A 16,530-nucleotide genomic window follows, 5' to 3' on the forward strand; every position below is an offset into this window, starting at 1 on the left:
GTCAGTCCGTGAGTAATGCTCTACTGGCACGCTCATAACCAATAAACTAAGAAATGAACTGAATTGAACAATTTGGATAATTAAAAAATACTATATATAAAGTTAAACATGCAACATCTCAAGAAGTGACTCGCAAAAGCAATTAGTAAAAATAAATGCTTTAACTGTTTACGCATACGGCGCGGCGAGTCTAACATTAGTTCTTGTTTAATCGCACACGAACGACCCGAAGAAAACAGATCTCGCTCCCTTATCATTATAAATAGATCATTATGCCGAATAAATTGTATTTTATTTATAGAATTGAATATATCTATATTTTTTAGGATTTGGAGGGTTCCGTACCTCTAAAGGTAAAAACAGAACCCTTATAGGACTACTTTGTTGGCCGTCTGTCCATTATTAAGGTCCATGGGAATGTAAACGTGACGGTTGTGTGTTCGATTCCCGATCCGGACCGGAGAAATAAAATATTTTCTTCCATGCTCTGGTAAAGAGGCAAAGCACGGCGTTGAGTTCCACCATTCACTACGTAGTGCCTTGAGAATTCGGCAGAGAGTGGTGAACGGAAGTATTTTAATAGGAAAGGAGTATCTTAACACTAATTTCCCAGGTTCCTTCTGCCTACCCTGCTATATGGCGAATGCACTATGAACTTAACAAAAAAAGAACAGAAATACCTACTCGAAAATAATTATAAATATTTTTATCATATTTTTTCAGTAGACGCATATAAATAACTCTCTTTTATGAACACTTATATATAGGGGTGGGTCGTGCTGGCATGTAATGCTTGCTGAATATTTATAACACGGGGTGAATTATTCTAGTCCTGGTAACTTGTGGCTTAGCTTACAATTTATTATATTCTAGCCAGTTTTTAACCGTGACTTTACACGCAACAAAATTTTTGTTTTATTAGGTTATTGACACTTATGGTAAACTAATAATTAACTCATTTCCTCTAGAGTGAATCGAACTCACAACCATCGCGTTGCGTCCCACTTGAGGTAATGAATGGCTTTCATGTCCTCGTTCTGGTAATAAGATAGAGCGCGGCGTTGAGTTCCGCCTTTCAACACTATATCCTGAAACTCGGACAGGAAATAGGGAATGTAATGCGAATAAAAGCGTAAACCAAAATTTATTCGACGTGTATACGACATATTTATACAATAGAAGAATATTAACATAATCTATTTTCCTCTTTCTTTTGTTTATTTCTTAGTAGTAATAGTTTTGGAACAATATCAAGAGCTGTCCTTAGCCTTGACGAAAATTATGCCTAGTGCTTCCGTGATAATATAGTAAGTATCGTTTGGGAAAAACACTTGTTTACTTATACAAATCATATTTTAGATGTATTATAGCTACTTTTGGTTGAGGTTGATAAATTTGATTTTAAGAAGGATTTCAATGTTTAAATAATTGATAAAAGATAAAGTTTTGTTAGCAGAGCGAGAAATTAAAAATAATTAATTCCCACAACCGTCACATTTAGGTACAAGGAAACGCTAACATAAATTCGACTTTGAAAACACTTAGAAAAAAATGTTAGCACTCTCTTTGCAAGTGTCACACGTGACAGTTCTGCGATGCTTTCCAAAGATATCACTTTTCTTTGCCGTGATAGCAATAGGTTTTTACGGTGACCGTCTCACGTCTGGCCTTATACCAACCAACCTGTATGTACTATATCGAATACTATATTGATTATCGATTGTCTGAGTTGAATTTAAGAGGGAGCGATGTGTTCCTTCCAACATTTTGAGAACAACTAATGTAGGACGATGTTCGATACCAGCGCAGCACAGTGGTACAATGTGTACACGTGACAGTTGTGTGTTTGATTTCGACGAAGATTGGATTAATTTGTAATTCCTCGATCTAATAAAATCTGTAATGTCTTGAATTTTAGCGCCAACACGGTTTTATATACGCAGCAAGGTAGAGGGAATCTAGGGGTCTAGTGCCACTCCCTTCGCGTTAAGAAACTTCCATTCCATTCTAAGCGTCGAAAAATACACTTTAAAAATGTCAAAAACATATTGATATTATATTTTAAGTTTTTTATATATATTCATTACAGCTAGGTACATAGGAAGCAAAGCTAACGTGCCAGTTTCAATAACACTAATTGAAAAATCCGATGAAACCGTTGTAGCGTGGTTGGGGCGCATTCGACTGCACACGATGGAAAAATTTTATATTCATAACATTGGTACCTCTGGTGCAGTAGATGCCTTCTTATGAAGAATATATACATACTAGGTTCTTGAAATCTAGTCTATAATAAAGGTGCGAAAATATTTAGATATAAAAATCTGTTTTGTATGCGCCCATTGGAATGTTTCGCATAATTTTCGTTTGTACATTGATTATGTACGTAAGCAATTGAATATAACTTTGATTTATAAACCCGTTATTGATGACCGTCTGGACGTAAACAGGTCGTCAATTCGATTATCGACAGGAGTAAATATTTATGTCTATTGTCTATCTCGGTAACCGTATGCAACTATATATGCTACGTCTAGACGAAAATCGAAGTAAGGGATATTTGATCTTTATGAACTCTCTGTGGAATACTCATTTATAAGAAGTTGCTTGGATTTATATTGACAAGAATTGGGCCCTACTTCTGTAGCTCTAGGCCCAAGAAGGATTCCGTGCCAATTTAGTGATTGTATGTAGGTCAACGAAGTTTTGAGCTTTTTTAGCCGAGTACCGAACAAGAACCTAGTGTAGACTCCGTTCACCACTTCCAGCCCAATTTTGTAAGCATTTCCTGTTGAGTGTTTCCAATACAAGTAGGTACGTAATTAATTCCCCTGATTAGATCTAATACGTAAAATCTTGAAAAATAGCTGAGAGAGTAATATTGGAGATATTGACTTCCTTTTTAAAAACGCAAACAAGCAAACCAATGTATATTTTTTTAGCTTCACGCTGTTTCCCGCACAGCGAAACTCAAAGCCGCTCGATGCCTTATTATCAGAGCGAGTGTCGAATCCACACCATATCAGGTTTACAATTTCACACTTGTGCCCCTGCACAGTAACATTCCTCAAATATCATGTACTAGTAATACTAATACAAATATGCAAATCAATAGTTACAAGTGGAATTCTCCGCTGTCAATATACAAGTAGAATATTGAAATAAAATCTATCTCTCAACGATTGAAGCCTCCCACACTCCACACCGCTTATCTAATCAATCGAACATTATCGTAATTGTAGTGTTCATCGATCGTTGTACACATTGTTTCATCATTTTACACATTTTTTGTACACAATGTGTAAAAATTTACACATTCACAGAGACAATCTGTAGTTATTCTTTTTTCAACTGCCACCAGGGCCTATGCAATTTTTATTGAACTTATATTTTTTATATAACTATATATATTTTTTATTTTTATATATAACAATATTTTTTGTTCGAATGCGTTAATCTCAGAAACTACTAGTACATGATCGAATTGAATTCTTTTTGTGTGGGTTAGTCCTTTTGTCGGGGCTGAAGGCTATACATAAAATAATTATTACGGAAGTAAGAAAAATATATTTCCAATTGAGTACTAGGGAAGACGTCCTCCGTTATCTACTTTGTATTGAATCCACAACAGTATTAAAACTACCTATCTTCTTATCTTGGAGGTAGCCGAGGCGCAGCAGAAGTAATGTCTGACTGTAAACGCGACGGTTTTGGGTTTGATATCCACTCGGGGTAATGATTTATTTTCATTTCTTTCAGATAAGAAAATAGACGTTTTATTCTGACAATGTTTTCAAAATTAGGCTGCGTGTTGGAAACAGAGTGTCTTATCACTAGATGCATACATATGTTGCATACAGTGTGTAGCTAAAGAAAATAAAAAATCTTATCTTAGATATTACAATCTTATAAGGAGCATTCAATATGTGGGATATAATAAGGACTACGAGTACCATAAATTATATGTGTCTCGAACTGATCGTGTTCTCATTCGTTTGGAACACGATATATCCATTTTCCTTGACGTCTCGTATAAAACGAAATTGGATAGAAACAATTTTCAACCTAGATTTTATCGTAGGAAGCTTAACAAAATTCTGTAATATTAGGACATTTACATATTTGTGATATTTACATACCTGTCACATGTATATCGGTTAAACTTACATTATTATTTAAGCATTTTTTTTTTAATTTATAAAAGTTATAGACCTTACATAAGTTTCCGAGCGTATACACCCATTTTGTATGAAACGAACAACAATTATAAGTTTGTAATAATTTATCTATGGAAAAGATAAGCTTTTGATTCCGTTGACTTAGAGGCTTAATAATTATCTGTTTTCAAAGGTATAGTTTCAGAGGTTTATTCAGCATAGCATCATGTTATCGAAAGTGAAAATAACATTAACTCATTCTGTGCGATAGAAATAGCGCCTTAGATTTCCGAATTTCAGAAAACCGGCTCAAGAAAGATAGCGAGAGAATATAAAAATAATTCTTTCCTCCAAAAAAACGAACACAACTATGACGTTTACATTTGTGAATAATTCCACTGTGCCATGATGGCCCATCTTAATGAAGTTGTTCCTATAGTTAGTTTCCTATAGTTAGTTTATGTACCTATGCGTTTTATACTGCATCAAATCTAAAGCATATCGGACTAACAACGAAACGTGAGAAGGTAATTTCATGCTCGAAATAACCACGCCTGTTTTACTATAAGAGGAATGCAATAAATCTATTTATATATACGTACGTATTACGAGTACATACACTCCCGTGACCCGGATCCGTCTGTGTATCACTTAATTTGTATACCAAATTGGTTTTTACAATCGCTTGTTTCTTTATATAGAAATATTTTCATTCATTATTATATTTTGTATGTAAAACATTTTTGTTCGAGGCTAATATTTGCGTAGCGGTACAAGCGCGTGACTGTAAGTGTGGCAGGTTGTGGGTTCAATTTCCGCTTTAAGAAATGTAGATAATATTTTCATTTCTTGGCTCTGGTAGTGAGGCAAAGCGTTCAGTGCAGTGACGAATCGATATGTTTCAATGAAAACTCAGTGAAAATGAAAACTAAGTTGATATGACATGGGTACCTTCAAAAACACCTTAAAGGTGGTTAACGCACCTGTAGCTCCTCTGGTGTTACACGGGGTCGTGGGCGGCGGTGATCACTTATCGTCCGGTTACCTGTACGCTCGTTTGCCTTGTCTTTTCCATAAAAAAAGAAACTAAAGTTCCACGTTTTCTCTCATCCAGCCTTTTTTCTTTAAAAATGCTAAGTAGATTTCTATACAGCTTCCACTATCGTATAACGAATTAAGTTTTGTAATTAAACTCTACTGCACTGGAGATAATAGATTTTTTCCTGATAATTTTATTAAAAAAGAAAGAGTTGGAAGGAACAGTTTTTTCAAACACGATGGTTAAAAGCACAAATCCCATTTAAGGATAAAATTATATTTGAATTATAAGTATATGACCGACCGATCTTGCTATATATAAAGAAGTCTATCTTTATAGACGTGGTAAATATAAATCTGTCTTCTTTCTTTTCTCTTTGTCATTATATATGATGTAATTATTATTGTTTTTTCGATTTTATTACATACTTAAGTCCTGGTTGTGAAAAAGTAAAAAGACAATTTTATGTTGATTAGGTATATGAAAAATATTTAAAATCTCTGAAAAAAAAATCACATGAGAGCTTTACAGAGCAGTTCTTTTATCGACGTTTCGAATTTAAGCTCTTCTAACGTTTCGTTCTAACTTTTCAGCTTAACTTAGTTACTATTGAAATTTTCCGTAACTCGATAAGCTTTAGTACGTTACTATCCCTGTTATTTATAACTAGACTCGTATTTTCATATATTATTCATCTAATAAGTATGATTTTTATAGCTACATGGTGTAACGCGGCGTTGAGTTTCGCCACTCATCACGCAATGTCTTGAAAATTAGATGGAAAGTATGGAACGTAGTGTCTTGACACTAATTTCCCTTTTCCTACCCTGCTTTCCTAATACAGCGTGAAGTTACAAAAAAAATTTCATATAATTTTCAATATAATGAGATTGTAAAGCATGAGTTTGCACTGCAGGCGGCGACCCGCGTGACCGGTGGGTGAACTTGGGCAACGACATTATGTTTATTTATTCTTGTTTTCTGAACGTTCTTTGAAGTATCGATTAGCTTGTTAATTCTTTTATGCCATGACTTCGACTTTTTAAGCATGGCGTATACACTAGGTAGGTGATGGTGAGCAATTGCTAATCAGGATTTTTTTTATTATTCGAAATAAAGAAGAAAAAACATATTAAAATTTGAACGTAGTAGGCAGAGGGCACCTAGTGTTAAAACACTAGTTTATCGGCCTGGATTCGAGAAGCAAGTGACGTGATACAATTTTTAAAAATATAAAAATTTGGCTCTTATTAAAAAATGAGTGACAGCCGAAGCCATACGTTCCGCTAGTTCTATAAAAATGAGATAAAATATAAAAGAAAAAAGCTTAAGCTCCGCTTAGTTTAGACGTCATGTAGGGCAAGTATTATTAGGTGTGTGCTTAATGCACTTAGTGAGTAGGATTTAAAAGCTTCTCGTTGTCAATATAAAGTGATAATAGAATAACATATAGGTATTCATTGTAAGTGATTCTCCGTATATCCATACCTATATTATAAATTCGAAAGTAACTCTGTCTGTCTGTCTGTCTGTCTGTCTGTCTTTTACGCAATCAGGCCCAAACCGCTAATTTAATTGTGATAAAATACTCACATAGAAATACTTGAGGGTACCGGGATGAACATAGGATATTTTTTTTTCTCATATTTGTAATATTGTCGATATATACCAATATATTAAAATACTTAATTTGACATGCAATTTATTCCGCCATGTTTATAACAACCGCCGTTGCTAAGCAACGATTTGCAAAGTTTGTTGTTTTAAGAAAACGTCACCCAAAATGAGTTTGCTTAACGCGTACATGGCGCGCGCCGATATAGATTTGTATACATTAACAAAAATTAGATGATTTCTATAATTTGATATTCATCCTTATGAAAATAAATATAATAGTCACTTTTAGCATTTCATCTAGATGGAAATTATAGTTTACTGTATAACATTCTAATAAATAATTAAGATGTCATTGATTCGGAATGACCTAGCCTAGCTACGAGTGGTATAGTATGACCGACGCGAACGGGCAGATGACTTTGATGGTTTAGTAAATTTTTATATATTTTCGAATTACTGTTAATTTTTATGTAATTATTTGCTGCTTATAATTAATTTATCTCAGTTCGGTTATCTATACCGATGTTATACACTTAAAATATCGTAATTTTAATAATTTGGGATTTTATTTAATATTGTTCGCAAAAATTAATAATTATTTAATATAGAAAAATGTTTAGTACGCGCGCACGGCAAACTTTAGGTACTTTTTCTAATATTAAGAATTTCCTTTAGTTACTTTTACTTCTTTCTTTCATTTCGGTTACTCAGATATTTTTTCTGATAATCAATCTCCACTTATTATTATTTTTTAACTTATTTTAATTATTTAGGCTTATATTTTCGCGGGCGTAGCTGTGTCCGGGCCCACTAGTCTTTAAAATATATAATTATTGAATAATACTTTGGCTCGTGATGTCTTGAACCTCTAGGGTAGAACCTTTTATCGTTGTGGCAGTAACTCTAATTTTTTTAGATATTCGACAAGTAATGCCTCGAAAGTCAGAGAGGTGAGTGGAGAACAGAGTATATTAACACTAGGTACGTTTTGCATACCGTGCGTCATGTGGAATACCGCGTAAAATTAAAGAAATATAATTAAAAAAAAACATCTGTCCACGTTTGTTTCTTTCCTTCTATATAAAGACGCGCACGTTGAACCTCATGTAGGCGTTTTACAAACACTGTATGTATACAATTAAACATCAGTTAAATTTTTACGATGTTATTCGGTACGTTAGTGTGATACAGAATGTCGATGACGATAGTGACTATAGGCTGCTGTTAATTGAGTTTTTTTTTGTTTACGTCCATTAAAACACTCTGATCTCCGCTAAGACACTTCCATTTCCCACTTTCCGCCGAATTCTTGAGGTATTGCGTGTTGAGTGGCGAGGTAAAATGCGATGTTGAGGAACTCACTGTTACCAGAGCGGGGAAATGAAAATATTAAATATTTTCATTCCTCGATTGGGAATCGAATCCTCAACCGCCGTGTTTAGGGTCGCACGCTTGTGCTACTGCTCCACGACAGGCAACGAGACAGAGCGCGACGTCGAGTTCCACAACTCAAAACGAAATATTTTTAAAAAATATTCCTCCGATTTAATATTCGGACACTATAATCCTAATTTACACCAGAATTACAGAAAGAGTGACAGAATTGCGTGGAAACCCGGAGTTGGCTCTTTAATGACCATTTGGGGTAAAGAAATTCATATTTTCATCAATGCCTCAAGAATTCGGCGGAAAGTGGGAAATGAAGTGTGTTAATGGGAAAGGAGTGTCTCAACACTTAAAATTTCTAGACCCTCCTGCCTACCCTACTATGTGCGGGATACAGCGTGAAGTTAAAAAAATAATATATTGTTAATTATTTATCGCTGCTGTTTTTTATCACCGGATTTTGCGGTTTGATTCCCGATCTTGTAACTACGTTTATAGCGACGTACATTATTAGGTGATTTAATATGATGTAGAGTTATTTTCGTTTCATAACTCGATTGTCTTACGGACAGTATGAGTCATGAAATTTTATTACCATTTTACATTGTTTATAATGTATCTACTGTTTATAAAAAAAGCTATGCCTGACTAATTCAATTACATTAATCTTACTCAATTAAAAATAGGTACATTTAAAATCTGTACTATAACTTTTAATGAGGTCTGACTACGACTTTGTTTGTTCGATCCCTCTCGAGGGATAAATTGATTGTCTCGCTTTGGTAAAAAAACAAACCGGAGAACAGAATATTTTAACACTAGGTTATCATTGCTGCCACTCGGTGTGGTCTTAGAAATCTTCAGTGGTCCTCTGCCTACACCGCTTTCTGCGGGATACAGCGTGAAGCTAAAAAAAGTAAATAGTAACAAATAAAATAAATTTACGATATACACAGTGACTAATCACTGTGTTTACTTGCGTCTCGTTTCATGAGAAGATCGGTTTATTTAGATACACATCCATCGTGCGTAATAGCCAATAGGTAATGCCAGTGACGTTACTAACTTCTATATGTGTTTAAGCATTTTGTATACAAACTTTCTCTGCAGAAACTAACTAGTTCAACACGTTAATCTCAGGAACTACGGTTTAAATTAAGAAAATATTTTCACAGAGCAAGCGACGGTTGTGGGTTTGATTCCTATTCAGGGGAATAAAATATTAAATATTTTCATTTTCTCATTCTGGAAATAAGAAACTCAACACTCTATCCTTTAAGAATTCAACGAAAAGTGGCAATCGGAAGTGTTTAGTGAAGTAGAAAGTGTCGTGATATTAGGTTCCCAGGTCCCTTATGCGTGAAGTTGTAAAAGAATATTTCAAAAATATATGTAATGTTGGTTATACGTGAATCGAACCCGCGACCTGTAGTGTTTACAGTCATAAGCTGCCCCTGCGCAGCGACTGGCGTCTGTCTATGTATTAGTTATAATCATTGCAGTTATATCGTTTATATTCCAATTTTTATGTGCGAATCTCGAAACACCGTAAAATTATAAACCGTAAACTTTCCGAATATTTTTATGGGCTATTATATTTTCGATCGTTGATGTCACTTTAGCTTTGAAGCGGCTATTATTAAACACCTATAGACGATACACGAGACGCCGTCATGGCGCAATTGAGATGTCATGGTGTGTCTGGCAGAATGGTAGCTGTGGGTTTATATTTCATGTAGTCATATATAATACAAGCTTTTTAATTTGCGGCTTCGCTCCCGTGGCCAAGTGGCACAACACTTTCGTGGTACCCGAGGTAACGGCGCGGCGTATAGCTTTCCTCAGTAAATGAACTATCCAAAATTGAAATTGTGAACACAACGGTTGTAGGTTTGATTCCCAAGGAAAATAAATTATTTTAAATCATTTGGTCGCTCTGGTAACAAGACAATGGCGTTGAGTTCTGCCAGAGTTTATGAATCAATGTTTATGAAAATTGGCCAGAAAATGAGAAACAGTGTATCTCGTGACTTCCCTCTGATTATCCTGATATAAGCGGGATAGAGCGTGAAGCTGGAATAAGTTCCGCAACAATTTCAACGTCTATTTTGTGATTCTTATATTCTGTTAAATATTCATAATGTCTTATATATATCCTACTCCATTTTATTATTTAAATAAATATAAAACAAAAAAATTATAAATGTAAAACTAAAAATTAACTATATTTTATACTAAATTCGTATATTCTTTAACTTCCAGAATAAAATGGCGACACAAGCAGAGGTAACAGGCGCTACGACGCCCGAAACAGAAGCCCCCGACACAGGTCAGGCTCAGCCTCCCCCCAAGAAGCAGGCCAGGCCTCGAGGCAAACAACAGCCAGAGAGACCTAAGAGGAGTTTATTCTGTTTGACTTTGAAGAATCCATTAAGAAAATTGTGTTATGATATAGTTGAATGGAAGTATCCTTTTACAAATATTGAAGTAAATAAGCTTCATGCTTTTTCACGCAGGGTATAGGGAAGTAAAGTGTTGGTTATGTGTTCGATCCTCACTCGAGAAAATGAATGAAATATTTATTTAAAATTATTTTTTAGATATTTTAGACAAAGATTGAAAAATATTTTAACCAGACTCGAACATACTCCAATTCTAAGAGAACATTCGAAATATGTCTGTTAAGTTCAAAAAGTCTGGTTAACTGCATCATCGTCTACTGCAAAAAAATATAGTAATAAACAATGAAACCTTATTTAATTGCTGTAAAGAATTGCTGTATTAAATATGATATGTAGCACAGTCGTAGATACGCTTCCTTCTCCTCCTTTCACTTTGTTTTCTTAAATCTCTTCGTTATTATAAGACAAAGCGTAATGTTACATTCCCACACTAACATATACTATTTCGAAATTAGACATTGAGTGAGGAAAGGAGTGTCTTAACACTTATTTCTCAGCATATCGAAAGAAGAAGAAGAAAGAAAATATACTCGTACATCTTGAGAATAATAAAAAAAATTAATCCAATTTCCTTAACTTGTGTTAACTTGTGTGTTGTACAGGCCATTTGAATACATGATATTGACAACGATATTCGCTAACTGTATAGCACTAGCCGTGTTCACTCCGTACCCGTCGGGCGACACAAATAATACTAATCAAATATTGGTAAGATCTTTATAAAATACCTTTTACTTTAAATAATATGGGTCTTGAGGCTGTCGTAGCGCAGCAGTATAAAATCACAACACGACGGTTGTGGATTAAATGTTTTCTCAGAGGAATAAATTATTTAAATTTCTTGGCTTTGAATAGTATACAAAAAAAATGGAGAGCAAAGTGTTTCAACATTAGGTTCTCATGCTTTCCTTGCTATATGGGAGAAGTAAAAAAAATATGGGATAGGCAGAACAAGCTATTGCCTTCCCTTTTTTTACTTTTCTTTTTATGATGCTGCATGATCAGCGGCGGAACTTAACGCTGTGCTTTTACTATTATGATTTGAAACGGGGTTTAAATCCTCTAAACGGTAGGCACGCACTTACTACGGCACTATAGTGTCTTATTAACAACATAAAAATCGATAAATGATAACAGCTTTTTTTATCTGATGGGTAAATTGATAGAATGAAGGGAATTCTGAACTATTAGTAGTTGTGATATTATATTTAAAGTTGTGAGTTCAATTCCCTCTTGAGGAAATTATTATATTTTACTTTTACTTACTAATTCTGGTCAGACAAGGCGCATACTTAACATGAATGAATGTTAAGAAAATTGGATAGTGAAGTGTCTCAAATAATTTCTTTCTCTACTTACTTTAAGAAAAAAAAAAAACGTATACACATATTCCACTCCTTATAAAATTGCAAGAGACCCAAAGTCTGTAAATATGAGTAGGTAGTATTTTTGCATATATTATATAGTAAACATTTTTTCCTTTTTTTTTTGAAAAGAAAGTTCAAGTATGTCATTGTTGCACCAGACACGAAAAATTTATATTTCCAGGAAAAAGTGGAATGGATATTCATGGCTATATTCACGGCGGAGTGTATTATGAAGATCATTGCCTATGGATTTTTGTTCCATCCTGGTGCGTATCTCAGGAACACTTGGAACAGTCTCGACTTCACCATTGTTACTATCGGGTAAGATTTATATGATTATTTATACCTTTATCTTTTAACTTAACGGTTGCTTCCATATAGGATGTTAAGTAGAGGGAACCTGGTGATAAGTTTCCGTCTGTCGCCGAGCTTGACCGTACAGGAGGTGGTATTTGGTCGTACAGTTAGAGTGACGGTTGTAGATTCGATTCCTACTCGGGGGAGTGAATGATTTAGATTTATTCACTTTGATAAGAATACAAAACGCGGCGTTTTATTACCTTTTTTTGCGTCGCGCAGTCGGGTAAAAATAAATTGAGTCTTAATAATAAACGGATATCTGGACAGTCTCAAAACATTATTATCTACTTTTAGAACTAATCGTAAAACGAAGTGACACACATATTTTATTTATATGTTATGAAGTAACGAAATCAATGACTAACACACATAAAATACAAATACATTTACAATGTATTTCGTATGGTATAATTCAACTGAAGTAAGTAGTGGTTTTCTTTTTATTATGTAACTAGCGACCCCCTTGCGGCTTCGCCCGCTTTTACTACTGGATTATTCATATAATGTATGTTTGCAAAGCACTTAAGATAATGTGAAAATTAATTAAACCCTAATGCAACCCGCATTTTCGTAGTTTCAATAAGGATTTTCCAATTGTTTTACACAGCAAGGATTTTTTAGTAGGTACCGCAATTTTAAATCTGTGCTACTAATCTTTTGAAGTACTTATTAAAATATATTTAAATGACTATTTTTAGATAGTTAAATTACTATTTTTAAACGGAAGAAATTATAAACAAAAGCCTACCTACTAATAACTACTACAAAAAATATGAAACCAAATATATCGCGCTGAAATAATACATTCAACTCCAATTATCCAATACGTGCAAACGCATCTAAATCTTCGTTGCTATGCCTCTATAGCGGGCGGGTTTTTTTCGAGCTTGTGGTTAATGCTGAAAAGGGTATTCTGTCCCTGATGAAAAGCAAGCACTACGTGGCTGCCTGTGAGGACAATTAAATAGAATGCATTGGCCGGGAATCGAACCCGGGCCGCCCGCGTGGCAGGCGAGCATTCTACCACTGAACCACCGATGACTGCTCATGACGCGCTTGTATAAGCAAAACGTCGCGGGGCGCGTTTCGCAGCAAGGATGTTTTGATATTGTAACAACTTCTAAAGTACTTATTAAAATGAAAAAACAGTAAAAGACAGTTTTGATCTACATTAAATGGCCAACGTAACTAATATACTTATTTATATGCTGAGAGTAAGGGATAAGTGAAACTTGAGTAACATACAGCTGATGTGTCAACGGCGGGATGTGTCAACAATTAAATGCGTTTTTCTCTAAAACTATTCGCAATTTCGAAATAGTGTAAAAAGCAAATTTTATCTTCGTTTAACGTAGAAAATTAATAAAGTATTTTAAAGGATAAGGATTAATACCATTATGGAAAAATATCCCTCACAATAAAAAATATAGTGAAATTACTATTTTTACACAGAAATATGATCACTACACGTTATCCTTAAAAGATAAAAATATGCTCTCGCGGACTTTTTTGTAGATCTTATTAAGAGGAACAATACTCCAGTACATTTTTTTCATGTAGTACTTACCATTAAAGCAGCGCATGCGCGAAAGTGTCTCAACGGGTAGGACTTTATACACATTTATCGTATTTATGTTAATTTACATAAGAATGTACAAATAATAAACTATATATAAACCTTCCCTGAGAAATACTCGACCTAATGGTGAAAACCGCATAAAAATCCGTTGGGTGGTTTAGAAGAAGAAGAGTTAGAAAGTTCAGACAGACACGAAAAGCGACTTTGTTTTATAAGATATAGGATAGGATATGTTGTGAAAGAGAGACACCTTGTACGAAAGATTGTTAATCTTTCTAAATGACTTTTATTATATTTATTGTTTTTTGAATAAATTATTTTATTAGAATTATTACAATCATTTTTAATATATTTATAAATATTTATTATTTTCAGCACACTCTTGCATTACTTATCAATTGTAATCTTAATTAATTAATATACTCAATTCATAAGTATTTTTGAAGAAAACCGCACCTAAACGTTTATTTAAGTATAACGTGAGCTTGGCATGTAACGAAACACTATAGAGTTATCATACAGGGACATGTTACTGGGTCAAGGAATGGGCTTTATCTTAACGAGGATTGTTTTTATAATTAATATTCTTTGTACAATTTGAGTGAATGGTCTGATAGTATAGTAGTAGCTGGATGATTTAGGTCGGAGCTAGTGGGTCCGATTTTCATCGTGGGTAAAGATTTAAAACACAGGCATATCCATATGATTCGCGTATACCTAATAGCAAAACTCACTTTGTCAAACAGAATGCAACTACAATAGAAAACCTTGTGATCATTATAAACTAAGTAAGTAGTAGTATGTCTATACAAAATCTTTGTCACATTTTCTTATAAAATTAGAAATAAACGGACTTGACCTGTTTAACAAATTTGAGGTTTGTTTGACGTTAGAAGCGCTTTCCGCGATATTTTATAAAATAATCGTCGCCCGGGACTTTGTTGGATCGATATTACGTGGAAGACGTAAAATGGAAATACGTATTGTTTCCTTTTCGGTAGGAATTTGGAAATATTCTCTATACTCTATAATGTGAAATTTGGCATGATACTTTCGTTCGTGCATTGTTTGTCAGTTACTTTGTAAATTGTTAAAGCAATTTATTGATATAATTTTTTAAATTATGAATTGATTGAAATATTACAAACACTTAAAGTTAAGGGAACTTTTCCAAAATATAATAATTAAAATTTATTGTATTTAATATTTTTTTCTTAGGGCAAATTTTACATTTATCCAAGTGAGAACCGAACCCACAACCATTCATTTTACATTAGATATGGCGCCACGACGCGACGGCCTCTATTTATTTAATGATCCCATATTTACGCGTTTGAGTCGATATCAGGTGTTCCCTTGCCAAATAACGTGACAATGGCGTCCTTCGATTCAAATAGAAAAGTGCTTAGTGGAATTGATAACCCATTATGTATCACAGCTATGTCTCAAGGTGTTTATACGAATACGTGTTAGTTATAGTTAAATTTAGATACTTTTTATTGTAAACTCAACTGTAAGGAATTATAATAAATATTACTAAGAAATAAATGAAAAGTATTTTGAAATGGATTAAAATTTTGGACGTATTGGAACTCAAAGTCGTGCATCTTGGAACAGACCCAACTAAGTAAGCCCATCATAAAAACTAATTTCTCATCGAGGCACGTTGAAATTTTATACACTTGTCACAGTTGTCACAGTTGGGCAAGTTTTAATTATATTTAACAAGTGAAAATATTACAAACCCATAAATGTCTTGATTTTTCCTTTGAGGTACGGAACCCCCAAAAAAATATATCGAACCTACGACCAGCTCCTAATGTTACACATCAATCAATTCAAAATCCATTACATTACCCGACCTATAAATAACAAAGGCACTGCAGAACAAAGCTCACTAACCTCAATATAAAGCTACTCAAATGACCCCATTAATTATACTATGACGTAAGTAAAGTAAGGTATTTATACAACGAGGGCTATTTTTTAAATTCGTGTTGTATCCTACATATAAGAGGGCGGGCAGAGGGAACCTAATGTTTAGTCACCCCGTTTCATATTTGCATATTTCCTATTTCCATAATGTAAAGAATTAAGAACAATAATATATTAAATAGTATCAATAATAAAGTAATAGTATAGTTATATATTTTTTTAATAATCATTAACTTCTGTTCTATTTACAGCATAGTAAGTCAAGTTCTCCAGCACATTTCTAAGGATCTGTTCGACGTGAAGGCTTTGAGGGCCTTCAGAGTGTTGCGACCTTTGAGATTGGTTTCAGGAGTGCCAAGTATGTATATTGTATTTCTATAATGTATTAAGTTTTGCCTGCTACTAAAAGGACACAACATGTAACAGAAGCTTTTCTTGCTACACTGCTTATTGTTCTTGTTACTATATTTGGCGGGGTTAAGTTCCACCACTCAGCACACAATGCCTCAATCGGTGTTGCGTGGGAAATGAAATGTCTTAACATCAGGTTCATGTGATGTGATGCAGACTATCTACAGCCTTCTTGCAACAAATTGAATATCCCACACAAACATTATTTTCCGATTCA

The 16,530-nt window shown here is 34.0% G+C and overlaps 1 protein-coding gene across 2 annotated transcripts in view; it reads left to right on the forward strand.

Moving 5' to 3' along the window:
* Positions 1 to 16,530, forward strand: part of LOC146529704 (muscle calcium channel subunit alpha-1-like) — a 44,445-nt gene that overhangs the window by 2,186 nt on the left and 25,729 nt on the right. For both annotated transcript variants that reach the window (XM_085201603.1, XM_085201602.1), the window contains exons 2-5: positions 10,462 to 10,664; positions 11,264 to 11,369; positions 12,210 to 12,349; positions 16,154 to 16,260. In XM_085201603.1, the coding sequence (XP_085057729.1) occupies positions 10,468 to 10,664; positions 11,264 to 11,369; positions 12,210 to 12,349; positions 16,154 to 16,260 (550 nt within the window). In that variant the 5' untranslated portion in view covers positions 10,462 to 10,467. The remainder of the gene's footprint in view (positions 1 to 10,461; positions 10,665 to 11,263; positions 11,370 to 12,209; positions 12,350 to 16,153; positions 16,261 to 16,530) is intronic.

The sequence above is a fragment of the Heliconius melpomene genome, chromosome 18, assembly GCF_056956725.1.
Source record: "Heliconius melpomene rosina isolate 202511_hmr_F chromosome 18, ASM5695672v1, whole genome shotgun sequence".
Classification (NCBI taxonomy): domain Eukaryota; kingdom Metazoa; phylum Arthropoda; class Insecta; order Lepidoptera; family Nymphalidae; genus Heliconius; species Heliconius melpomene.